General features: G+C 41.1%; 1 protein-coding gene across 2 annotated transcripts; it reads left to right on the top strand.

Annotated features, from left to right (window-relative positions):
- The first annotated feature begins 5,960 nt into the window (after window positions 1-5,960).
- On the top strand, window positions 5,961-26,185 carry NEMP1 (nuclear envelope integral membrane protein 1). Of its 2 annotated transcripts, none has more exons than XM_081247814.1 (9): window positions 5,961-6,115; window positions 13,669-13,793; window positions 14,960-15,179; window positions 16,545-16,617; window positions 18,017-18,110; window positions 18,580-18,694; window positions 19,410-19,635; window positions 20,776-20,949; window positions 21,676-26,185. In XM_081247814.1, exons 1-9 carry the CDS (start codon window positions 5,989-5,991, stop codon window positions 21,857-21,859), a joined length of 1,338 nt encoding a protein of 445 aa, XP_081103940.1. In that variant the 5' UTR covers window positions 5,961-5,988; the 3' UTR covers window positions 21,860-26,185. The 2 variants fall into 2 exon arrangements, with proteins under 2 accessions (XP_081103940.1, XP_081103941.1); XM_081247815.1 differs by lacking the exon at window positions 5,961-6,115 and adding an exon at window positions 6,142-6,361.
- Window positions 26,186-26,532: the final 347 nt, after the last annotated feature.

Consider the following 26,532-nt stretch of genomic DNA (forward strand, 5'->3'; position numbering starts at 1 on the left):
ACTCACCTGCTTCCCTCCCCTCTCCTTCCACGTCGGTGTTCTCAGAGGCTCACAGAGCTGAGCAACGGATCCCATTTAATCAAGGATTAGTTTAATGCTACACTGATCGCTTCCAGGAAGGGAAACGATCTTCAGTCCCCATTTTCCAAGAACAGAGGAAAAGATTGTGAAGAAAGTGGGTGGAAGAGGAGTGAAGAAATTGCCAACCAGAGGGATTGTCATTCCTAGGCATGAGTAGATTTTCATCCAGCAGATTGCACTGCTCACTGACCCCCCACCCCAAGTTTTCACCAGACCAAATCCAGCTCATACAGCAAGATCTGGCTCAAATGTCACCTTCCTGGTCCCTCTCCTTCTTGTACCTCCTCTAGGCAGAATTAATTCCTCCCATCCCTCAGTGGCCCCATGGCTCTTTGTACACATTTCAATTATAGTTGCTTGTTTCACCTTTAGCCTGGGACCTCTCCTGATCTGGTCTCTAGTGGGCCCTCTGAAATGAGTGAGTGGATGATGTTATTTCCAGGCCTGAGCAGCTTTGAAAAGGGCAATTGACACAGATTTTACTCCAGAGGGGGCTGAACCTGGGCAGAACTGTTCAAGTGGAGACGATTGTTTTCCATGTCTCCTTCCTTCTTAAAGTTTCCAGTGGGTCTCACAAGTCTGGTTCCTTGGCCTTCTAAAATGTCCACTAGTCTGATAAATTAATTCATACCCAGGTGCTAAAGGTAAAACTGAAATCCTTGCTGGTAACAGAAAAATATGAATATAAAGTAATGATCCTCTTTTTTTTCCTCTTTCGTTAACATGTTAGAATTATAGTCTTCGAAGGAGTACTGTCCTTCAGTTTCGTCATCTTGCCAGAGATGCTTCACCTCTCAAAGACAAATAATCCTGACTTCTGCCTTTAAGGAACTCATAGACTAGTAGGGGAGGTAGACACGATTACAATGTAGTGCCATAATAGGGGTACAAACAATGATAGAAGTATAGGGGGCAAGTGATGTCTTCTGCTTGGAGTTGTGAGGGACTGGTTTAAACAGGCATCCAAAGGAGGTGATGATGCAGCCTAGGACTTTGAAGTGTAAATAGATTTCCAGGAAGAAGGGACAATCAAATCAGAGAGAGCAGAATTTAAATTTACGTGGAAGTATGAAACAGAATGATATGTTTGAGAACCTAGAAATTGTTCATTATTGCTGGATGGGGGGTGTGTGTGCTGGTGGTTAAAAAGGAGCCCAGGGAGGTGTACAAGGCCATTTCATTAAGAATATTAGAGACCAGTGCTTCTCAAACTATAGTAAAGGACCAATTTTTAAAACAATTTCCAGGGACTTCCCTGGTGGCGCAGTAGTTAGGAATCCGCCTGCCAGTGCAGGGGACACGGGTTTGATCCCTGGTCCGGGAAGATCCCACATGCTGCAGAGCAACTAAGCTCGTGCGCCACAACTACCGAGCCTGCGCTCTAGAGCCCGCGAGCCACAACTACTGAGCCGGAGTGCCACAACTACTGAAGCCCACGCACCTAGAGCCCGTGCTCTCAACAAGAGAAGCCACCCATATAGAAGCCCAGGAACCGCAACGAAGAGTAGTCCCCGCTCGCAGCAACTAGAGAAAAGCCCGCACTCAGCGACAAAAAGCCAAGGCAGCCAAAAATTTTAAAAAATAATAAATAAATAAAATTTTATTTTTAAAAAAACCAACAATGTCCAATCACGGTAGAGTCCGCTACTCTATAAAATACACTAAAAGTGAATTATTAGAAAAAAATGAAATAAAATCCCATTTTTATTAATTTCAATACATATAAAATTTCTCTGTCAAATTGCTATCAAAGTTTCTAAATGCCTACACTTAATTTCTGAAATTGTTTCATTGCAAATCGGTCACAAACTTTGAGTAGCACTGTTGTAGTTAAAATTTGTTTCTTTATGTTTGAGGTCATATAAGGGCAATGGACTTCATCACAGGAGATACCATGGAAAAATAAAGACTTGGTAACATGGGAGTGACATGGTCAGTTATGCATTTAGGAGTAGTGTAGAGGAAGGGTTTTATGGCTGCAAAAACAGCAAGGAGGCCAGCTTGAAGGAAACTAAAGTGGTCCAAGAGAGCAATGACAAGGTGCTAGACTAAATCACTGGCGTGGGATGGAGAGGAAAGGACAGATTCAAAGGATAGTCAGCAGGTAAAATCAATAGGACTTGATGATTGGCTAAAGGGTTGGGGGAGGAGAAGAGTTTAGGGTGACTCTTGGGCTTGTAGCTTGGGTGATTGAGTGAATGAAATGGAGCATCTTCATCAAATATTTACCATCTGCAGTCTTTTTCCTAAATTGAGAAAGTTATGAAAACCAAAATTTTTCATATCTCATTTGACCAGAGAATCTAATCTGACCTGAACTTATTTTGTGGCAGACCACCTAAACTTACATGAGGTTATTTATAGTTTCATTTATCCCACTTTCATTTATACCAATGTGGATCTTCATATCTCTTATTGCAGAAATATTAATTTGTTTATGAGGTGCTGTCCCAGACCCCATTAGGATTGCTGCCTTATATATTGTGTATGTATCATATTACATTTCTAAAATCCAAAATTCTGAAACACATTTACTATCCAGATTTTCCACCCCATTTACTCATCAGTCTTGGCCTGAGTTCTTTTGGCTATTTGCATAAATCAGATCCACCTGCAGGTAATGAATATTCATTGCGTTGTGTGCTATGGAGTCTGAAGATGATTCTCAAAGTGTTTTGAGCAGTGTCCTTATTATTAAAACAAGGCTAAAAGCTTCTTGAGTGTCTACCTGGAAGTGACAGAACTCATTTGGATGATAAGGTGTGATGTGTTTATGGACAACCAGTCTCATTACTGTATACTTTGTTTACACATTTTAACAGTCAGTGGCAGTCCAGTGGTTAGGTCTCAGTGCTTTCACTGCCGGATCCCGGGTTCAGTCTCGGTGGGGGAACTAAGATCCTGCAAGCCACGCAGCACAGCCAAAACCAAAACCAAAACCAAACAAAAAACAAAACAAAACAGTGGTCAGTGATCCTCTGGAATTAGTTCCCCTGTTCTCTGGACTTTGTTCAAAACCAAAGAGCAATCTCTGAATGCTGAGAATTTGGGACCTGGTGGAAAATGAAGTGTGTGTATGGGTGTGGCTGTGGCTGTGGCTGTGGGTGGGTGTGTGGGTGTATAAATTATTTTTTAAAACAGTTTTAGACTTGCAGAAAAATTGAGAAGATAGTACAGAGAGTTCCCATGTACCCCACATCCAGTTTCCACTATTATTATCATATATTAGTATGGTGCATTTGCCACCTTAATGAACCAGTGTTGATACATTATTATTATTTTTAAATTATTTATTTTAGGCTGCGTTGGGTCTTTGTTGCTGCGTGCAGGCTTTCTCTAGTTGCGGCAAGTGGGGGCTACTCTTTGTTGCGGTGCGCAGGCTTCTCATTGCAGTGGCTTCTCTTGTGGAGCACGGTCTCTCGGCGTGCGGGCTTCAGTAGTTGTGGCACATAGGCTCAGTAGTTGTGGCTCACGGGCTCTAGAGCGCAGGCTCAGTAGTCTTGGTCCATGGGCTTAGTTGCTCTGTGGCCTGTGGGATCTTCCCGGAGCAGGGCTCGAACCCGTGTCCTCTGCATTGGCAGGCGGATTCTTAACCACTGTGCCCCTAGGGAAGTCCCTGATACATTATTATTAACTAAAAGTCTATAATTTACTCAGATTTCCTTAGTTTTTACCTAATTTTTTTCTGTTCCAGGATCCCATACATGATACCATATTACATTTGGTTTCCATGTCTCCTTAGGCTCCTCTTGGCTGTTAGTGTCTCAGATTTTCCTTGTTTATGATGACCATGAGGCGTACTGGTTAGGTATTTTGTAGGTTGCCTCTCTCTTTTTTTTTTGGCTGTGCCGCACACAGCTTGTGGGATCTTAGTTCCCCAACCAAGGATTGAACCCCTGTCCTCGGCAGTGGAAGCGCCGAGTCCTAACCACTGGACCGCCAGGGAATTCCCTAGGTTGCCTCTTTATTTGAATTTTTTTAATGTTTATCTCATACTTAGATTAGTTTTAGGGGTTTTGGGGAGGAAAACCACAGAAATACGATTTTCTTCATACAATATCAAGGGTACATAGTAGCAACGAGCTTAATTATTGTTGATAACTGACCTCTTTAGGTCAGCTAGGGGAGTGTGTGGTGTATGTATATGAGAGACATAGGATGACCACTGCAGCCAGGGGTGGCCTTGACTTTTCTGAGGATGAAATTCCTTCTCTTGCCCATGGCTCAGCCCCATTTTGACTCTTAAAAAAATCCCTTATTTTGAAAGCTTGAACCTTCCCCAGCAGTAACCTCCTTCCGTGACTTCCCCCTTAACTCACTAGCCTCCATTATCTCTAGTATTCCTACCCACCACTATCAGATCCTCTAAAAAATAAGATGCTTCAATTTTGACTAACATTTACTGAACACCTGTTATGTGCTAGGCATTCTGCTAGGCCCTCACTATGTAAGTCATTTAATGGGAAGCGCCTGATGCATAGAAAGAACCCAGGCTTTGGGGTAAGACTTGGGTTGGAACCACAGCCCAGCCCAACGAACTATGCAATCTTAGGCAGGTTCCTTTGCCTGTCTTAGCTTTGGCTTCTTCATAAATGAAGTTATTTATCTCACAGGATGTTGTGAGGAATAAAAAAGTTTCTCAATCTTCACATGCATTTTGCTTCCAACAAAAACTACCCTATGACCACATTTTAAAATTTATTTATTTATTTTGGCTGTGTTGGGTCTTCGTTGCTGTGCGGGCTTTCTCTAATTGCGGCAAACAGGGGCTACTCTTTTTTTTTTTTAAAGAAACTGCTTTTTATTTATTGATTGCTGTGTTGGGTCTGTGTTTCTGTGCAAGGGCTTTCTCTGGTTGCGGCAAGCGGGGGCCACTCTTCATTGCAGTGCGCGGGCCTTTCACTGTCGCGGCCTCTCTTGTTGCGGGGCACAGGCTCCAGACGCGCAGGCTCAGTAGTTGTGGCTCACGGGCCTAGTCGCTCTGTGGCACGTGGGATCTTCCCAGACCAGGGCTTGAACCCGTGTCCCCTGCATTGGCAGGCATTTTCTCAACCACTGCGCCACCAGGGAAGCCCACGGGGGCTACTCTTCATTGCAGTGTGCGGGCTTCTCATTGCGGTGGCTTCTCTTAGCTGCAGAGCATGGGCTCTAGGCGCGTGGGCTTCAGTAGTTGCAGCATGTGGGCTCAGTAGTTGTGGCTCACAGGCTCTAGAGCACAGGCTCAGTAGTTGTGGCACACGGGCTTACTTGCTCCACGGCATGTGGGATCTTCCCGGACCAGGGATCGAACCCGTGTTCCCTGAACTGACAGGCGGATCCTCCACCACAGAGCCACCAGGGAAGCCCCATATGACCACATTTTTAAACGTTAATGTTTATTCCTTATAAAACTGTCAACACAGTTTTTTGTTACTTCCCTTCTAAATCATTTAGGATTTTGGAGGACAGAATGTCTTAAGTTTCCCACAGTGACAGATCGTGGTGAAAAGGAAAGAAAGGAAACAGGGAACCTGAGCCAATTTCGATGGAAATACCGAGTTTGGTAAAAAAAAAAAAAAAAAAGGGCTCGCCCATTTTGATTTTCTATTGGTTAAGCTTACCATCAATCGCGCCAGTTGTAAATAAACTGGAGACGGAAGCATGTTGTTAAGGGGTGGGACCTTCCTGTCGCCATTGCTAATATGAGAACCAGTTTTCTAATAGGCTGAAAGCTGCTTCTTTCCGCCCTCGCGCATCAGTTGCTAAGAGGCGGGACTATAGGGTCCATAAAGGACTGAATGCCCGAAGCCCCGCCCATCCGATTGGTTGGTAGGGGGCGGGTCTTGTAGCGGATAGGCTGCTGGGCCTGCCAGTTCCGGCTTGGTTGCCGGGGAGAGGCACGTGAGGAGGAGGTGGCGTGAGGAGACCATGGCGGGAGGAATGAAAGTGGCGGTCTTATCTGCAGTTGGTGCCGGGCCCTGGAGCTGGGGGGCCGGGGGCGGTGGTGCAGTGCGACTGCTCCTGGTCCTCTCCGGCTGCTTGGTCTGCGGCTCAGGTACCGCCCGGCAGCAGCAGCCGAGGGGGCGGGTGCCGAGGGGTTATATTTAGAAAAGTGGGGAGCGTCCCCAGGGCGTGGGCCGTTATTCTGATGGGCGCGGGCGTGGTGCGAAGGAAGAAGCTTCATCCTTGGCGAATGGGCGCCGGCACTGAGGGACCAGGGCCCTGGGGTGGCCTGCGGGAGCTACCCAGAGTGGGGAGGAGCTTGAAGCCCTTTTGGCGGAGACGGGGAGGCCTGCACTGGGTGAGAAGCGGTCCTGGGGACAGCGTCCTGCTGCATGGGCCTCCTCGATTTTTTTGTTTGTTTGTTTGTTTGTTAAAAGGAAGGTGACCCGAGGACCGAATGGACAGGCAGAGCTGCCACTGGGAAGGGAGCATCCCGTTCATTCAGAAAATTAGCAACACCTGAGCGTTTGCTGTCAGGACTCGGCATGGGTGGCTGAACAGATAATTATAGTTCACTGAAATGCAGTGATCTATTTCAGTATCTTATGCCCTTGTAAGATCCTGGCTCCAACCGGCCCTGTAGAACCGACCTGGAGCCGTTAAATTCCCGTTTCCAAAAACGCTAGTCAGCATCGAGTAGTTTTCTTTTGGAAATTTATTCATTCCTCAAGCAAACTTTCTTGATGCCTGCTACTGCATAATTGGCTCTGGACTGGGATGAAATTGTTTTCCTTTTCCGTTCTAATTCAGAAAACCTAGGGTGTTTGTAAAAAACCTCCTTCTACCCTTGTTAAATGCACAACAGAAAGATAAGTGATGTTTCCAAGCTTCCACTGGAGGAGTAGAGACTCATGGGGTTAAGGAGAATCGTATCCTGTAAACACATATGCTCTTTCACCTCTTCCGTCGTTTGCTGCCTATCTCTTGCTGTCACTTATGATTATCCTTAGCTGCAGCTTTAAGGTTATCTCAGCATCCATAGAACTAGTTTCAAACTGCAGCGTCCTTCTGAAACGGTTTTTATAGGGAGAGGGGAGTAGGTAACCAAGAAGGTACTTTTCCAGGGGCAGGGCCCAGAGTAACATTTGAAGGGCTACATATGATCTGAATGAACTTTGACCAGATGTTTAACCTTAGAGGCTGTGTATTGTGGAAATGAAAGATAATATTTATATCAAAATGCTTCTACGTAGTCCGTGCTCAATCAGCAGGCTCAAAGTTTCTTTAATAAGGAGAGGAATGGGGACTTTTTGGCTTGGAGAAGGGTAAACTTGGGATACGTGTTCTTTGTGGCCTAATAGATCATGTAGGTGGCAGCTACAAAGAGACAATCATGTAATAGAGTAGAACTTTCTAAAAGTGAGAGCTACCTAAAGAGAGAATGGAGTACTTCAAAAGGCAGGGAGTTCTTTTAGCCATTTGGCAAGTACAATTAAGTATAAGGAAGTAGAAAATCACTCACTGTTTATTCCATTCAGAGGCAGTCCGTTAAAGCACACTTTCTTCTGGTCTGTTTCCACGTGTTTTTAATTAAAATTTTATTTTGAATTGATAATATATTCATAAACCTGTCAGCACTTCAGTTCTCTTCCCTGGAGGCCACCAGTTGCTGCCAGAGATAGTTTTCTCATTTGGTTTTGTAGCATAAACATTTTCCTATGTCATTTAAAATTCTTCATAAATGTTATTTTTACTTTCATCCTGTGGACAGATTTTTTTTTTTTTAGGATAGATTCTCAGAAATGGATTTATTCAATCGAAAGCTAAAATATATTTAAGACCCTTGAAACATCTTGCTAAAATATTTTTCTGAAAAGGTGTGCCGGTTTATACGATTATCAGCTATATTTGCTTGTGACCCATACCCTTGCCAGCATTGGATATTCCAGACAGAAACACCTTTGCTAATTTGATAGATTGAAAGTGGCATCTTAATTTACTTTGCATTTCTTGCGTTATCTGTGAGGAAGCATCTTTCAAATATTCATTAGTTATTTAATTTTCTGTTTAGAGTTTACATTTTTTGGAGAGTATGTCCTTTGCTCTTGGCCTATTTATTGTGATTACTGTTTATTGGGATGTTTGTGTACTTTTAAAGTCAGTTGATGAACTTTTTAATATATTAAGGATGTATATTTTTATAATCTATTTGTTTATTATTATCATTATTTTTTTGTGTGTGGTACGCGGGCCTCTCACTGTTGTGGCCTCTCCCATTGCGGAGCACAGGCTCCGGATGTGCAGGCTCAGTGGCCGTGGCTCACGGGCCCAGCCGCTCCGCAGCATGTGGGATCTTCCCGGACTGGGGCACAAACCCGTGTCCCCTGCATCGGCAGGCAGACTCTCAACCACTGCGCCACCAGGGAAGCCCTATTTGTTTGTTATTTATTACAGAACTTTAATTTGTTTGCCCCTTTTATCTTTTTAAATAGAAGATTTATATTTTTTATGTGATCACTTGATTTTATTCTTTAGATTTATTTCCATTGCTTTTGTACTTGAAAAGTCCTCCAAAATTAAATTTTTATATATGTATATTTTGTGGTACAATTTAATTATTTTTCATTTTACTTTTTAATCAACGGTTAATGTTAGTATTTGGTGTGAGGTGAGTATCTAGATAGATTTTATTTTCCAAATAACCAGTCAGTTGTACCAGCATCATATTGAATAATCCTTTGCTAAGCCCACTAATTTAAGATGCTAGTTTTTAAGGAGCATTTTAAGATGCTTTTAAGTATGAACTGGATTACCTCTTGACAGAAATGAATAGAGGCTATTTAAGAATTAGAAGAGGTGGTTATTCATAAATTTTTAGGGTCTTTTCTGGTCCTCACATACTATGAATCATTTTCATTACCTTCTACCAGTAGATGTTAAATGATCAGTGTTGTTGATTGATGAATATAAGTAAATACGAAGTTACTAACTTTTAAGTAGCTGGTTTATGGGTAAATACAATAAGCAAGTTGTGATTCACTAAATTCCAAGGAGGCATTTTCCAAGAAGAACTAGATCTTTGGGCTCAGAAGGCATTTTTTAAATGTTTAATTCATTCTGCTTTTTAACATGCTGGCTAACTCACTTTGGGGAGGGGAAGGAAAGTGTCGTGTATGTCCTTTTGCTATGGGAAGCACAAGATTGTAACATGAGCATTTTGACAGCTTGTATATATTTAAGGTAATTGGTTTAGTTCTATGTTTTTCTAATAATTTAAGCTATAGCTAGAGTGGTGATTGTTTCCACAGATTATTCCCTTAGGCTGATTTGGTGTATTTTCCCTCTCAATGAATTTCCAAAGATATGGCTGGCCAAGGTGCTGATTTCAGTAGGAGGCTGCTGTTCTAGAGAGGTTTCTTTGTTTATTTACAGTGCTTTCCTTTGAATGCTGTGGAACTTGGGAAAAGGAAGAACTAGGTTTAAGAAAATGTTGCTTGTTAAATTATTTATTTATTTTTCCGTGAGATCTTAGTTCCCTGACCAGGGATAGAACCTATGCCCCCTACAGTGGAAGCACGGGAGTCCTAACCACTGGACTGCCAGGGAATTACCCCCAAAATGTTGCTTTTTATAAAAGTTTTATTTCTTTAGGAAAATGACATTGAAGAATTTTAAAATTGGTTTAAAAATACTGATGTCTTTTCTTGGCATTAATTTTTCAAATCTCCTGTGCTATTGACCTATTATTTGTATCTTACTACCCTCTTGAAAATAATAATGGGCTTAAAGAGATGTTGTGTTATATTACTTGGTGCTGTGGGAGAGAAGGAGTTAATAAAGTGTGACTCGGGTTTTTTTCAATTTATTTGTAAATACACTAGTTTTAAGCTTCACATAATCTTACTCTCTTACAATCTCAAGAAGAAAATAAACTCTTTTTTTTTTTTTTTTTTTTTTGCGGTACGCAGGCCCCTCACTGCTGTGGCCTCTCCCGTTGCGGAGCACAGGCTCTGGACCCGCAGGCTCAGCGGCCATGGCTCATGGGCCCAGCCGCTCCACGGCATGTGGGATCTTCCCGGACCGGGGCATGAACCCCTGTCCCCTGCATTGGCAGGCGGACTCTCAACCACTGCGCCACCAGGGAAGCCCCGAAAATAAACTCTTGATCCATATTTGTGAGTGGGTGTTCTTTCAGTATATTTGGGCTTGCTAGTGAAACAAATGTCAATAGGATTTTGAAAGGGTTTCATTTTATGAAAAATAGGCTTGGAGGAAATCCAAATTACTATTGAATTAAAAGTGAGAGATTGATAGATGAGATTCAAGACATACTACTCCAAAATATGGCACCTTGGCATATTGAATATTTTAAGCCGTAGAGAAAACAGCGAAGCTGTAAAGTCACTCTGACCTCCCGCACTTTGCCCTACTTCCTTGAAATAGGCCATAAAATCCTCATGTGAGAGGTGTCCTCCCTATACCTGGAGGAAAGGAGCATCCTTATCTTCGAAGACAAAGGGGCATGAAGAAGAATCCTAATAAACAGGCCTTGCTCAGTTTCCCCCAGTTTACTACACTTACCTCATACTCAACCTGTCATTCCTCTGCGAATGTCCACTTTTCGTCAAACCTAGCATAAAAGTACGTGGGTCTGTTTCTTTGGGTCTTTATTTCCTTAGAGGTTTTCATGTCACATAAAAGATATGCAATAAATTTGTATGCTTTTCTCCTGTTAATATGTCTTTGTCAGTTTAATTTTTGGACCCAGCCAGGGACCCAAGAGGGTCAAGGAAAACTTTTCCTCCCCTACAATATCAAGACTGAATTTTAAAATATTGAGATATAATTCACATACCATAAAATCCACCCTTTCATTGGTCTTCAGTAAACAGTTGATCCTTGAACAACACGGATTTGAATTGCATGGGTTCACTTATACATGGATTTTTATTTTCAATAAATACATACTATAGTACTACCTGATCTTTGGTTGGTTGAATCCACAGATGCGGAACTGTGGATCCAGAGAGCTAACTAAAGTTATACGCTGATTTTTGACTGAGCAGAGAGGTGGCATCCCTAACCATGGTTGTTCATGGGGCAGCTGTATTCACAGTATTGTACAACCATCACCACTGACTAATTACAGAATTTTTAAAAATAGATTTGATTGATTGATTGGCTGCGTTGGGTCTTCGTTGCTGTGCGCGGGCTTTCTCTAGTTGCTGCAAGTGGGGGCTACTCTTCGTTGCGGTGCGAGGGCTTATTGCGGAGGCTTCTCGTTGCGGAGAATGGGCTCTAGGCGCACAGGCTTCGGTAGTTGTGGCACACAGGCTTCGGTAGTTGTGGCGCACGGGCTTAGTTGCTCCACAGCATGTGGGATCTTCCAGGACCAGGGCTCGAACCCGTGTCCCCTGCGTTGGCAGGCGGATTCTTAACTACTGCAGCACCAGGGATCCCCAGAATTTTTTTTCGGTACGCGGGCCTCTCACTGCTGTGGCCTCTCCCGTTGTGGAGCACAGGCTCCGGACGTGCAGGCTCAGCGGCCATGGCTCACGGGCCCAGCCGCTCCGCGGCATGTGGGATCTTCCCAGACCAGGGCACAAACCCGTGTCCCCTGCATCGGCAGGCGGACTCTCAACCACTGCGCCACCAGGGAAGCCCCCTAGAATATTTTTATTACTCCAAAATGAGGCCCCATACCCCTTAAAGATCTCTCCCCATTCCCTTCTCCTAGCCCCTGACAACCACTAATCTGCTTTCTGCTTATTTGCTTATTCTGGATATTTATATAAATGGAATCATTTAATATGTGGACTTTTTCTTGACTGGCTTTCATTCAACATAACCTTTTTAAGGTTCATGTTGTAGTATGTATCAGTACTTTTTATGGCCGAATAATACTCCATTGTATGAATAATACCACATTTTGCTTATCCATTGATCAGCTGATGGACATTTGGGGTGTTTCCACTTTTTGGTTATTATGGATGTTGCTGCAGTGAACATTTGTGTACAGGTTTTGGTGTGAACATGTTTTCACTTCTTTTGGGTGTATACATAGGAGTGGAATTGCTATATCATATAATAATTGTGTTTTAGTTTTTGAGGAACTGCCAAGCTGTTTTCCAGAGAGACTGTACCATTTTACATTCCCACCAGCAATGTATGAGGGTTCCAGTTTCTGCACGTCCTTGCCAACACGTGGTTATTGTCCTCTTTTTGATTATAGCCGTCCTAATGAATATGAAGTGGTATTTCATTGTGGTTTTGACTTGCATTTCCATAATGGCTAATGATGTTGAATCTCTTTTCATTGTGCTTATTGGCCATTTGTATATCTTCTTTGGAGAAATGTCTATTCAAATCCTTTATGCATTCCAAAAATTGGGTTATTTCTCTTTTTATTGTTGAATTGTAGTAGTTCTTTATATATTCTGGATATTAGACCCTTATCAGATATATGATTTGCAAATATTTCCTCCCACTTTGTGGGTCATCTTTTCACTTTCTTGATAGTTGCCACTGAAACACAAAAGTTAAAAAATTTTGAAACCATTGTCTAGTCCAAGGTCACAAAGGTTTACACACCTGTTTTCTTTTTCTAAGAGTTTTGTAGTTTTCGTTCTTAACATTTAGGTTTAAGACCGAATTTAACTTCAAAATTAGTGTGAGCTTCACTCTAAAACCATTTTGAACTGATGGGTGTCATTGCCTTTTTTGTGTGTGTAACTTTGGCTTTCTAAGGTTTGTTTGAGGTTTTTGTGTTTTGGGGTGTTTTGTTTATTTAAATCTACCCACCTTTATACTAAGAACCAAAGAGTTAACTAAATTTCCCCTTAGAGTAGCACTAAATGAGTTGGTAAGTACAGTGTAGAGCAAGGAAGAAGATATTGAAAAGTTTTGTGGTAAAGAAGGTAGCTTGTGCAAGCTTGGGTGGGAAGATATGATAATGGTCACTTGTAAACCTTAAATTAGCTGAGATTGAATATAAATTCCTGAGGGGAGATCTGTTTTGGTAAAATCAGAGGGACTGCATATGTTCATTGGCTGCTCTTAAAACTTGAATGAAACAAAACAGCTGGAAAAAAGCAACTTTGCAGTCTTTTAGTATCTGCTTAAAGTACTCTAAATACAAAAAATGTTGCTAATTCTGTTCATCCTACTCAGGATATGGATAGAGAAAGTCACCAGATGGGGTTACTTTAGCTATGCCTTTATAAGAGAAACAGGACCTGGGTGTGAATCTCAGTTAAGCTATTTACTAGCTGTGTGACTTTGGACAAATTACTTAATCTTTCCTAAACATCAGTTTCCTCATTTGTAAAATGGGGGTTATGAGAGTGCCAACCTCACAGCATTGTTGGGAGGGTTAAATGAGACAGACAACGTACTGTCTGTCTTAATAAACACATAATAGTGGCTTTTATTATTACTTATCCTGGATTAGTGACTGTTTGTAATATTTAAATAATTACATTTGACAGAAATAAGACTGCCTTATTTCTTCTCTCATCTCAGTTTTCTTCTTTGTGTCTTAGTCGCTGATATTTTTAACCCCAGCTTTAAGAAAGTGGTCAGTTTAATTCTTTTTATGAAATGAGTTATAGTTACTAGCTTTTTCTGTTATTATACTTACTTGTTATTTTCTTTCTTTGCATAAAGCCGGAATTGATTTAAACGTGGTCATGCTTCAGGAATCCAGAGTTTATTATATGAATACCAGTCAACAATCCTGTTATAAAAATGTGCTTATCCCAAAGTGGCATGATATATGGACACAGATACAGGTAATGATTTGGAGGCTCCTGGCAAGGGCAGTTTCTGTGAATATCTGTCTGTCTGTGATTAGTGAGTACACTGACACTTTCTTCCCTTCTCACATGCAGTTAAAAAAAATATATATATGTATATATATATGTATGTATAAAATTAACAACCTTGATAAGATTATGATTATTCTTAATCTCATCAGTGTTTTCATCAGTAAAGCATTTATGCCTATTTTGTGTTCCTCTCTCTGTTTCTTTAAGTGGCCTGAGATAAACTTCCTCCTTTTCCCCAAGAGACTACTTCCTTCTCTTCCCCTCACTCCTTTTACACTCATAGACACACACACACACACATACACCTCTCTTTCTTTTTAAAGGTCTTAGGCCTTCTTTGGGCTGGAAACTGTTGCGTGCCTATCAGGATGTAAACTCTCGCCTTGCTGCTCCTATTGTATTTTGATTCTACACAAGGTGTCGCATAAATGCCCTGAGCTGAAGTTTCCCCTTGATAGAATGACTTTGGTCTCATTTATTTCATGACACTGTTGAGCCAGAGTGTCTGGCTGTAGTGAATGAACAAAATGAGTCCTTTGGAAATGTTTCTGCTGCTATAAGCATAGTTGCTGATAAGGGATTTGTTCACATCAAAAACATAAGGGTGGGCTCGTGGGTTTTTAAAAAAATTCTCTTTTTTCATTGTCTGATATAAAGATCATATTCCATCTGGAGCACATTATAACCAACATTTACCCATAATCAGTGATTTGTGACAAAGGGTTGAACTTTTCAGCTTGTCATTATGGGAAACATTTTTGGTGCTGTTTATGCCTGGCAGTTTTCTTAATATTCTAGACCCTTGCTTTTTATGATCTCTCATAAATAGCTGTATTGGTAACTCTTTCAGCTTGGAAGTCTTTTTTTCCCCCTATGTTCTGGCCTAATACTAGATTCATATCATGTTAACAATAAAACATTCTAACAGCTGCCTCTCTGTACCATGTGCAGTGTTATTTACCCAGTTATCTTTTATCTGCTGTATCTCTGTATTTCTCATAAGCCTGTGGAAAGCTGGTGCCATTATTGATTTAGTTATTTACTCTAAAGGTTTTTTTTTTTAATTATATTTGTGAAAATTTTAAATTCCTACTTTCTTCTTTCTCATCCCGATTTTACTTGTGTTACAGATTCGGGTAAATAGTTCCAAACTGGTCCGAGTCACCCAGGTGGAGAATGAGGAGAAACTGAAGGAGCTAGAGCAGTTTAGTATCTGGAACTTTTTTTCCTCCTTTTTAAAAGAGAAATTGAATGACACCTATGTTAACGTGGGTCTATACAGCACAAAAACCTGCCTCAAAGTTGAGATTATAGAAGAAGACACCAAGTACAGTGTCACTGTGACCCGGAGTAAGTCTTACCTCTGTTTTTCTGATGGATTCTATGGTGAGAAGGGACTGAGCTTTCGAGGGTATAATTAGTGAGAAAAGTCAGCACAGGACAGCTCCATTTTGGTTCTGATTATAACCTGAATATACCACTGCTCCAAACAGTTCAGAGAGCCTCCACCCCTCATAAAACCCTTTAGGCCTAGATTTGAGACTTTACCATAGTCATTCTGAGTACTTCCTTACCTGGAGTTGTGAAGACTTGTATTCCTAATACTTCCAATGGCTCTGAGCTGATATGCCTAGTATTCTTCAAAGTAAGATAGATGTATTCCTGTCTTCTGGGCACTTATAGACAAAGACAGATGTCTTGAAATGTACAGGTCTACATCTGAAGACATGAATGGTTAACAATGAAAACTGAAGAAGGGTAGAACTGAATACCTCACAAGCAAAAGAATATATGTGGAACCATAAATAAATATGAAGATCACTGCAGTTTCAGGCTTATTCAGTCTAATTGGGAGTTTTCCCTTCTCTGAATGTGTCTGAGAAAGTTTCACAGAAGAAGTGGATCATTATCCTGTTGGATTCTCTGTGACTTTTGGTCTCTCCTTGGTAACTACTGTCTTAGGAGAGTAATGTTGTAAGTAGTAGAAATGTTCCTGGGTTTTGCTACGAAATACATTGTGCCCTTCTAACTGTCCTAGGGTTCCACAGTTCTTTGGTTGAACAGGATCCGCCTGTTTTTTGGTGTTCCTTTTGCATTTACTGATCCCTCTCACTCCTGTTCTGTTTGTGGACTTCCCCTAGACTCAGAGCTCTTGAATGTGAAAGCTGTGGGAGTGTCTGGTATGCCAGTAAGGGGTCCTATGCTTGGGCCCCCCGGTCCTGGGCGAGATATGTTTGAGTGTAGGCTTTTCCAACACAGTGCTTGTGTAGTGAAGAGAAGTAGGTGGTGGTGGTGGTCAAGCAGAGATCAACAGTTAGAGAACAGCAGAGGGCCCTGACCCCAAGTTCTGGGCTAACCTGAATCCGAGCGTGTGTGACTTAAGGCCTGAAAAACCAGAGTGGTGGAGACCCCTTGTGGGCGACTGCATGAAGTGCTGGTGGCACTATGGCTCCATCCAAAGCAAAGCTTAGCTTCTTTTAGCCTTAGCTTAGAAGCCAAAATAAAAAACTCTTGAGGGAAGTACAGGTTAGACAGAGACCTAATTATACTTTCTCTTTGGAAGGGTACCCAGGCTTTGTGTGGAATTTTAAATGCTGTTTAGGTGGGCTGTTTGCATATATTTTATTAGCTGACCAATGACGCCAACATTGTCTTTTATTCTATAATGCCTTAAATTGTTTTGTTCCCCTATTAAACAGAAGTCTTTTATTTCAGGATTTGACCCCAAACTCTTCCTCATTTTTCTCCTTGGACTTATTCTATTTTTTTGTGGTGACTTGCTGAGCAGGTAGGTTCCAAGGCTAGAGGGCAGAATGAGGATGCTCAGACGTACCCTGCTTGACTTTTTTTTTTTTTTTTATTCATTCTTGGCTGCGTTGGGTCTTCACTGCTGCGCACGAGCTTTCTCTAGTTGCGGCGAGTGGGGGCTACTCTTCATTGCGGTGTGCGGGCTTCTCACTGTGGTGGCTTCTCTTGTTGCAGAGCATGGGCTCTAGGTTTGTGGGCTTCAGTAGTTGTGGCACATGGGCTCAGTAGTCATGGCTCGTGGGCTCTAGAGCACAGGCTCAGTAGTTGTGGCGCACAGGCTTAGTTGCTCCGCGGCATGTGGGATCTTGCCGGACCAGGGCTCGAACCCGTGTCCCCTGCATTGGCAGGCGGATTCTTAACCACTGCGCCACCAGGGAAGTCCAACCCTGCTTGACTTTTATCATAAAGACTTGAAGTGCTGCCATTCCCTTTTCTAGGACCTTTATGGATGGCTAGGCCATTGCCTGCTTCAATAATTTAAAAAAAATAATGTGTTATAATTATTATTTTCTTCTTGTATTAATAAGATTGGTAATAATGAAATTCCCCCATTAGGTTACCCATCATGTATGGGATTTAGCCAATACAGCACCACCCTTTCCACCGTTAGAAATGTTTAGCCCTCATTTTTACAGGGCTGTGTGTTGATGAGTTTCATGCTGTTCAGAAGTAAAGAAACAAATATCAACCACTTACTCATTTCCTGCCTTTAGGAACCTACTAGTTAGATGAAACAGACATGTACAAATATAAAGAAAACATATAGATAACAAACATTGAACAAAGGTAGAATTAACATTAACTTTGAACACAAGGAGAATATTTGTGGAATAGTGAATGAAAGCTCACCAATTGAAGTTCAGCTGGAGCAAGGTTGGTGGAAGTTGTTCCTTATTTTGGGGATCCTGAGAGAAACTCAAAGTGAGGGAGGGATATCTGGTAGAAAGAACCTAGAAGAGGAATAGGAGCTCTCTGTTCTATGCCCTGTGTTTGGTTTATCCTTCTGGGTAATCAGTTCAGTTCTAGTTTCCAGTGTCTACTGGGGCTATTCCTTCTCCCTAGAGAAGCTGTGCAGTTCCCAGAAGAAAGATTCTCATTAGAAATTGCGTGGGGAGAGGTACTGGGGATGGGAGCGGGAGACTAAGCAGAGGTTTATTACTGGGATATATTTGAGAGGCCCTTATTAATACTAATCTTCATAATCTGGCAGCAACTACATTGTACTAGTCTCTTCAGTTTTCTCATCTCAAGTGTTGGGCAAATACCTGCTCTCACCTTGTACCTTTTTTCTATCTTTTGGCTGGGTTAGTTGTCTAGTTTGAACAGTGCTATATATGAAGAATACACACGTAGTCATGAAATGAATTTTCTCTCTGCAGAAGTCAAATCTTCTACTATTCCACTGGGATGAGTGTGGGAATTGTGGCCTCTTTACTAATCATCATTTTTATGCTGTCCAAGTTTATGCCCAAGGTAAGGAGCAGAATCCTCACATGCAGTTAGAATGAGCTTGGATAGTTGAAGGACTGTTTTTGGATAATCTTACAGCACTGAAAATTTGCATTGATGGCTGATAAGTAAATGTCCTACTCTTTCCTTGATTCAGAAAGGTACTTTCCATGATGAAACTTGGAGCCTGATTACATACAATCTCTCCCTTTTTATTTGAAATCCTGTATACAGTGGGGGGGATTAAAGTCTTCTTCCTGTTTGTTAATTACATAGATTATATAGCCAGGCTTTTAAGTTATTTAGCATCTCATTTTCCCAGTTTTCTTTGCAGACTGTACCATTTAAAATATAAAGGACATCTTTTTAAGAGATGTGTTTTGTGCATTTTTAGTAGGTTGAATTTTTTTTTTTTAATCACAGTTCTATTTTGTTTCTTTTATGTATGGAAAGCCCATAGTAACTTTTTGCTTTCACTTCTACTCTTTCCTAGAAAAGTCCCATTTACATTATCCTGGTAGGAGGCTGGTCCTTTTCTCTGTACCTCATTCAGCTAGTTTTTAAAAATTTACAAGAGATCTGGAGATGTTACTGGCAGTATCTTTTAAGTAAGTGTTGTTGGTTTTGCTTTACTTTTTATATGTTTATAGGCTGTTTTAGTTAAATTGATCATGAAAAGATGTTGCTTGCTTACTGCTTACAGGAGTTTAATAGTCTATGCCATTTTGTTAACTTGTAAGAATCATAGTTCTTTACTTATTTCTAACTCCTCTATACAGTTGTCACCTCTTAAATTAAAATGATGCTGCTAGGGAGAAGACTTTAATTTGTTGGTGTTTATAAGTACATCTCTCTTTACACAATAGGCATCTTTCTGAAAAGCCGTAAATTGACTTTATGAATATAATCATATTTTAAATACACTTGAGGACCTTAAGAAGTAAAGGACTCTACAGTGAACCTTATCTATAAAGTGAGAATCTTTTGGTTATAAAGATAGTAACTCTTAATCTATCCTTTGAGAGCAGATTAATCTGGATTTTCATATATTAGGTTTTTTAAACAGACTATTTTAGAGTTGTTCAACATGTAGGTTTAATTCTCCATTTGAGAATTAAATAAATTCAGGATAGTAGAAAGGATAGAAGCTTAAAGAGATTAATATATATGAATAATGAAAAAAGTGTGAATAATTGAGTAAAGATCTTACCTATTTCCCTGGTTCATTAGGCACAGCATAGTGAATTTACTGCTGCTCCCCACACAGATTATTTTTACCAACTGTAGATTAAAAAGAATGTTTTCTGATAACTCTTCTCATAGGCTATGTCCTTGCAGTTGGATTCATGAGTTTTGCAGTCTGTTACAAGTATGGGCCCTTGGAGAATGAACGAAGTATCAACCTGCTGACTTGGACCTTGCAGCTGATGGGCTTATGTTTCATGTATTCCGGTATCCAGATACCACACATTGCCCTTGCCATTATCATCACTGCACTGTGTACTAAGAGCCTGGAGTATCCTATTCACTGGCTGTACATCACCTACAGGTGACTGAAAGGCAGTGTAACTTTGTACTGAAACATGCAATGTGGGATGCAGTCGCAGCAAAAGGAGACAGAGGTGTTGACCTGGGAGCCTCTTTGTTAATGCAAATTTATGGTATTATGCTTCACTTTTATTTCCTTCAAGTCTTTCTTTTTAGATTCTCTGTAGGCATTTTTATAGCATTTATAAATTCTGGTTATTTTATATATAAAATAAAAACATCTAGTAAAGTGTCATGTGTTCTTGTTACCACTAGGTGGTGCAAAGTATATCACTTTTATACCGCATGCCTCAGGTCACCTGGTTTCAGATTATTTCACACTGGCTCTCAGATTGCCCTGGGAGTCCTATTCTTTTTTCTTCCCCAGTCTTTTTTTTTTTTAATTTATTTATTTTTATATTTATTTTTGGCTGTGTTGGGTCTTTGTTTCTGTGTGAGGGCTTTCTCTAGTTGTGGCAAGCAGGGGCCACTCTTCATCACGGTGCGCGGGCCTCTCACTATCGCGGCCTCTCTTGTTGCGGAGCACAGGCTCCAGACGCGCAGGCTCAGTAGTTGTGGCTCACGGGCCTAGTTGCTCCGCGGCACGTGGGATCCTCCCAGACCAGGGCTCGAACCCGTGTCCCCTGCACTGGCAGGCAGATTCTCAACCACTGCGCCACCAGGGAAGCCCCCTGGGAGTCCTATTCTTAGTTTAAGATGTAATTCAAAGCATGTTGTCACTTTGTATGGTGACTATGGAATGGTCATAGGTTCTGAGGTTATCAATGTTCTTTCTTTCTACTACAGATAGTCAAAGTAATGCCTTCAGTTCGGGGGGACCCAAGTTAATGAACCACAGTCTTATGCCATCATTTCTTGTGGTTTTTCCATTTATTGGGAAATAAATATTTTGTCTGTCACTTATTGGAAAATAAGTGAATTTGTTCACATTAATGAATAATATTGACTACTCTGACTTGTCACTCATAGTCTAACGTCAAGGGTACATTATAACTAAAGATGTCTGTAGAAGAAAGGTGGGAGCAGTGACTCTTAATGCTCAGGCTCTCTGCTGTATGCTTGACCCACTGAAGGGAGTTAGACGTAAGGGTGGATGTAGATTACTGATTAATCATTCGTGATGTTATTTTGGTGAGCACAGAAAGATGTGTAATGCAACAGAAAAGACTGTCCCCCCTCGTCTTCTGACAGAAGAAGAATATCGGATACAAGGAGAGGTAGAGACCCGAAAGGCTTTAGAGGAGCTTAGAGAATACTGCAACAGTCCAGACTGCTCGGCTTGGAAGACTGTTTCTCGAATCCAGTCTCCAAAAAGGTAAATAAACTCTTTGCCAGAAGTGCCAAGTGTCTGTCAGGGTAATTGTGACCTTCAGTTTTAGCAGAGATTATGCTTCTATAATCATTTTGTATTTGTGGCTTTGTTTTCCTTGTTCATCTAGGAGTAGTCAAGAGAAAGGTACTCATATCACATGTTAAGCAGTAGCCTGTTCTCCGATTCCTCAACGAACTATTTACTCTAGCTTTGATTTTAGCATTGAGATGAGAAGACTTTAGTACCATATTAAGTTTCCCCTCTGATAGTTTTGCACTGATTTCTTGAGTTTTTTTAATTTTTTTTTTTTTTTTAGGAGAGGGGATCCCTTTTATTTGGAAACGTGGAGTTTCAATTTGGAATCCTGATGGCATAAAGTTTATAGGGCCATAAACACAAATAAATGTATAATGCCCCTTAATCTTATCAGGATTACGGATGACTAAAGGAACTTTAACACTTCCATAACTAAAAAGGGTAACTAAACTTCCATAACTAAAAGTGCTTATTAAGCAGGATGGGGTTGCAGGTGATGTTGGCCTATGATCCCAGCTTTCCTTTTCTTATTTCTTGCTTTAGTCTACTTACCTGCCAGAGTAAGGATAAGGGTGTTGGCTAGACTCAATATAATTTGAGCTGAGAGCATATCAAGGGTTTCAATTTGTTCTTATTTTGAAAGAAAACAAGACAGAAGGCAGGTTCCTAATGAGTATTATCTTCTGTTTTCAGATTTGCTGACTTTGTGGAAGGATCTTTCCACCTCACACCAAATGAGGTTTCTGTCCATGAGCAGGAGTATGGGTTAGAGAGCATTATTGCCCAGGATGAACTCTATGAAGAAACATCCTCTGAGGAGGAGGACTCAGATTCTCGGTACCCCGCCATCACACAACAGAACAACTTCTTGACTTAGGTGGTTGTCAGTTATTTTTATGTGGATTGGCTTGGTACCTCAATGATCCAGGTTGCATGTGTTGCACAATTGCTTCTCAAATCTTGGAAGTTGGATGAGATAGTGCTGAAATTCTCCCGCTGAAACTAGAGGCCTGAGTAGACCTCCCTCTGGAAATGGTCTTGGTGGTCTCTGGGGTCCTGAGGAAGCAGAGTGGATAAAGTAGTGACTAATTCCCAACACGTCCCATTGGTTAAGTTCTCGGCCCACCTTTGTATTTCCGAAGAAACTGGATTGCCACGGCTAGCATGGCATTCCAGCTCCTCTTTGAAAGTTGATTCAGTCATGGCATTTCAAACTCAGAAGTGATAACTGTTATATGTGAAGTAATGCTTTCAGACTATAGGCTGCATCTTTCAGAGACAAATCCACAAATCTGAGCCTCTTTTACTTCTGCTTTTATTTCAGTGACTTCAGCATAATCCTTGTTTTAACTGTTTTAAGAGGAAAATAGATTATTATTTGTCTGTCTTTTTTTTTAAGTGAATACATTTTAAAAATGTGACAAACTCGTTCCAGAGCCAGCAAGTGCTCCAGAGTGACAAACCCCATAGGCCCCTACGTATTTATTAATATGGATTATCCATTAAAGCCCAAGGAGTGTTGTGCTGATCTTTGGATTAGTTCTCATACCTATGATATTCTAAGTCCTGCCTGCAGGCCTTTCTGTAGATGAGGTCTGTTGGGGTTTTTATTATATTTAACTTTCAATTCTATTTTAAAAATAAGTTTGCATTCTTCCCTTCTAAGTCCTCGTTGCCCCATTTTCCCTTTCAGGAAGGATCTATTCCCTCACCTCTGAAGTATGTACATTTCAGTTTGTTTCATTTCTTATATTCTCTTCCCTTTGGTTTATAATAACATTGTTTCTGCTGGTTAGAAGGAGTGATCTTATTTAGGGAATTTAAATGCTTTTTAAGGTTCTCCATTTTTCCTGTCAGCGGGTCACATATCTTTGAATTGCTGTGGGATCAAGAAACTATCTCTTTTTCCTTTCCCTTCCTTTGTCTACCCATTCTACCTATTCTTTTCAGCCTTTCCGTACCACCTGTATCCCTCCACACCGGAAGTCTGGCTAATTTGTGAGCCTGAAACTATCTATGAAGGTTCTTGATACAATATACATGTTGTAGCTATGTGGCTGCCGCAATTTGCATTGTCAGGAGATAGACCTCCAGATAATCCTTATGCCTCTGGGTGCTTGTGGAGATAGACCTCCAGATAATCCTTATGCCCCTGGGTGCTTGTTCAGCCATCAGGAGCAGATGCACTTTTCTATGAACTTATTGTACTTATTTGCAATTCCATTTCTGACCAGAGGTTCATGCTGCCTTTTATTACAGTGGCATTGGTTTCACTTTCTTTTGCCATTGGAAAGTACCCTTATAAACAAGCAGTGCCATTTATGAGGGAGCAAATTCCCAAGTCTCTGTCATTCGCTTGGTTCTGTCTTTGTGATCTTCACCCTCGTACCTTGGAAAAAGCTATAATTACTTTATTCAGGAAGATAGACACTAATGGCAGGAGCACAGCATTGGACTGACTGGCTTACCATGATCATAGAGAAGGCAGATGATTTTTTAAAAAGCTGTAATGACTCCTTCAGACCAGCCATGAACAGATAATGTTGAAAGGTTCTGGACTCCATTACAGACTTCCAGAATGTCAGTTCTGAGATTCCCCTCCAGGTGGCCAGTTGATTTTTTTCTGCCAGTGTTTCCCACAGCTTTAAACTGTCCTAAAGTGACAACTACCTCAGCTGGCAGCAAATAGACATATAGCAGAAAGTGAAAAATAAGCAGTATTTGGACAGATGCCATGGGTTAAAGTTGCTTTATATTAGGAAACCTTTCTATCTTTGTGAATTATGTACATGGTAACATTTTATCTCTCTACAAAGAACTGTTAAGACCTCTGAAATTTACTATTTTTTGCCTCATTAATAGAAATCAAGACTTAGCATATTTGAGCCTAAGCTGATTTGAAAAAATAATTCGGCTGTACAAATGGTCTCTGGATTCCCTGGAGACTTTGGTGCCTTCCCCATATAACTACTTAGGGACATGGTTACTTGCCTCCAGTGTGACTTTTCCTGACTCATGTTTTTATTTCAGCAAGAAAGCATTGTGAAGTAGAGAAAGATTCTCGTCTTTTTCTGTCTAGTAAACCCCTTGTGATATACAGTTTCCATCTCAAGATGAGTTTTTCTCACTGTGTTTGAATTTGGGATGAGTAAAATCAAACTCGGTTTATTACTCCCTGTCTGGTAGTTGAAGAACTGAGCTGTAGGCAGTGGCAATGACAATGGGTCCTGCAGCATGAGAGCTGCTCTCAGACAGTGAAGGACGGTGCCTCTGGTGTGCTGTGTCCTTGCCCTGTCTTCCTGTGTGGCTCTGCCCCAGATGCTTCAGAGCCTCTGTGCGCCTGGAGATTGCTTGACTCCATAAACCTTTTTTAGGAGCTCTTCTTGTCTCCCTTTTGGCCACTTAGTCTGCTGGCTCAGTCACTACTTGAAGCCCCCACTTAATTTTCAGTTACAGCTCTTGCAGTTTCAGCATAGTCTCGTCTCAGACAGATCTCATCAAGAAGGATTGAAGGGATAACTGTGGAGTGAGCTGGACATTGGAGCTACGTCTGCTGCCATGTCAGCATCTTGCTCGGCAAATATCAAGCTGTAAATTGGCCCTAGGTCTCAGGGTCCCATCAGCATCAGAAATCTATTGTCCCTAATGGGTCCGACCAAGTTGTGTAGAGCATGACTCCCATTAATGGGAATACAAGAGCCAACTGGCCTAAAACATTTCCCCTTCACTTTCCCACTCAGATTACTTTCAGAAGACCCATGGAACCAATGACTGATAATAAGGAAAATTTAGCAACTTTGATATCTTCTAATAAATTCCTATCAGCCACTTCATCCCACCAAAACTAGTTTATTTCTTCCCCCAAATTCATGACCTTTATGTTAGTTACGGGATTTTGCTGATGATAGACTTTGAGTCCCAGTGTTCCATTTTGTGCTAATACATCCCATTTTAGGGCCTAGCCCTCTTCATTGACTGTTCCCTTCAACTCAATCCCCACTTTACATATACAATAGAGAGTTGATGAATGAAAGGACCCAAATAGGCCAGATAGTTCCCCCAGGCCCTGATATCCATAAAAGGCTTGGGAATGGATTATGCAATTGCCCTCAATCTTTTTGTTGTTCCAGAAAAAACGATGGGCTCAGATGGATGCCTACATAAAAATGGTTCCTAGCTATGTACTCATAACTTTTCTCTGAATTGAGTAGTGAAAGTTGAAGTAGGAGAAAAGGAAATTAAATGTCCTTCTAATATTCCTTTGGACTCAGGTCTGACATAAGAGATAATAACCTATTATTGAAATGCCAGGAATTTTATCTCAACCAAGGAGAGGACAATTTGACAGATTTATTATGCCTTCATGTTACATAGGCACTGAAACCAAGTAATAAACATAAAATAGCCATTGCACAGGCAAATGCACCTAAAACCTTTTGTTTATGTTTTGATGTAGCAAAAAAGTGGTGTTCCAGGGGTATCTCTTGGTAACTTAGCTTATGGATTCAGTTGCTATTGAGTTGGATTCTAGACAGTTAATTACCTTGAAAAGGGAGTTTGGTGCCTTATATGATGGGAGCCAGAGCCTGCTGGGAATAAACAAAGCGGATTCACACCAGTGTCAACACACAGCTTTAGTGGGGAAGGGGGTGGCACACAGTATCCCCAAATTTAGGACTTTTGTCTCCCATACCCCCCGCCCATGTGTCTCATCTTCCTTTTCACACTCTTGACAATAACTTGAAAATGGTGAAACCACCTTCTCCGAAATTTTCTACAGCATGGACAACATTCTTTTCTTATTAACATAATAGATAGCTCATAATGTGAGTGTTAGAACTGTTATAGCCTGCAGTTGCCTCCCTTTATCAAGTGTCTAGAATTGATGGTGAAATAGGGAGTTACTGGGTAAGTTTTAGCCTGTGGGTAATGCCTTAGTGTTTTTTTTTTTTTTCTTAGTGTTATTTTAAAAGATTTGTCATTTATATTTAAAATAAGTTCATGAATGTTTGAAAGCAACAAAATGATCAGGGATGACTCTTTGCCATGGGTCTCATTTTCACTCTTTCCTGTAAGAAAAAACAATGACGTCTTATTATATATTTTTTCATTTTTATTGTACAAGTTTGTAAGTAATCCCAATTTTAATAAAGTTTTATAGGCTATATAGTGGTTTCTCTTAATGAACATGTACTTTTTTTTTTTTTTTGCGGTACGCGGGCCTCTCGCTGTTGTGGCCTCTCCCGTTGCGGAGCACAGGCTCCGGACGCGCAGACTCAGCGGCCATGGCTCACGGGCCCAGCCGATCTGCGGCATGTGGGATCTTTCCAGACCGGGACACGAGCCCGTGTCCCCTGCATCGGCAGGCGGACTCTCAACCACTGCGCCACCAGGGAAGCCCTGAACATGTACTTTAAAAAAAAAATTTTATTTTATTTATTTTTGGCTGTGTTGGGTCTTCGTTGCTGCGCGCAGGCTTTCTCTAGTTGCAGTGAGCAGGGGCTACTCTTCATTGCAGTGCGCAGGCTTCTCATTGCGGAGGCTTCTCTT

Source organism: Mesoplodon bidens (genome assembly GCF_964165515.1).
Source record: "Mesoplodon bidens genome assembly, chromosome: 11".
Classification (NCBI taxonomy): domain Eukaryota; kingdom Metazoa; phylum Chordata; class Mammalia; order Artiodactyla; family Ziphiidae; genus Mesoplodon; species Mesoplodon bidens.

Excerpts from the sequence above, each read along its gene's own strand:
- NEMP1 (XM_081247814.1), top strand. The coding sequence starts at position 5,989 with ATGGCGGGAGGAATGAAAGTGGCGGTCTTATCTGCAGTTGGTGCCGGG. Across the intron at positions 18,111-18,579 it reads TGTCCAAGTTTATGCCCAAG|AAAAGTCCCATTTACATTAT; the intron begins GTAAGGAGCAGA and ends ACTCTTTCCTAG. Across the intron at positions 19,636-20,775 it reads TGGCTGTACATCACCTACAG|AAAGATGTGTAATGCAACAG; the intron begins GTGACTGAAAGG and ends TGGTGAGCACAG.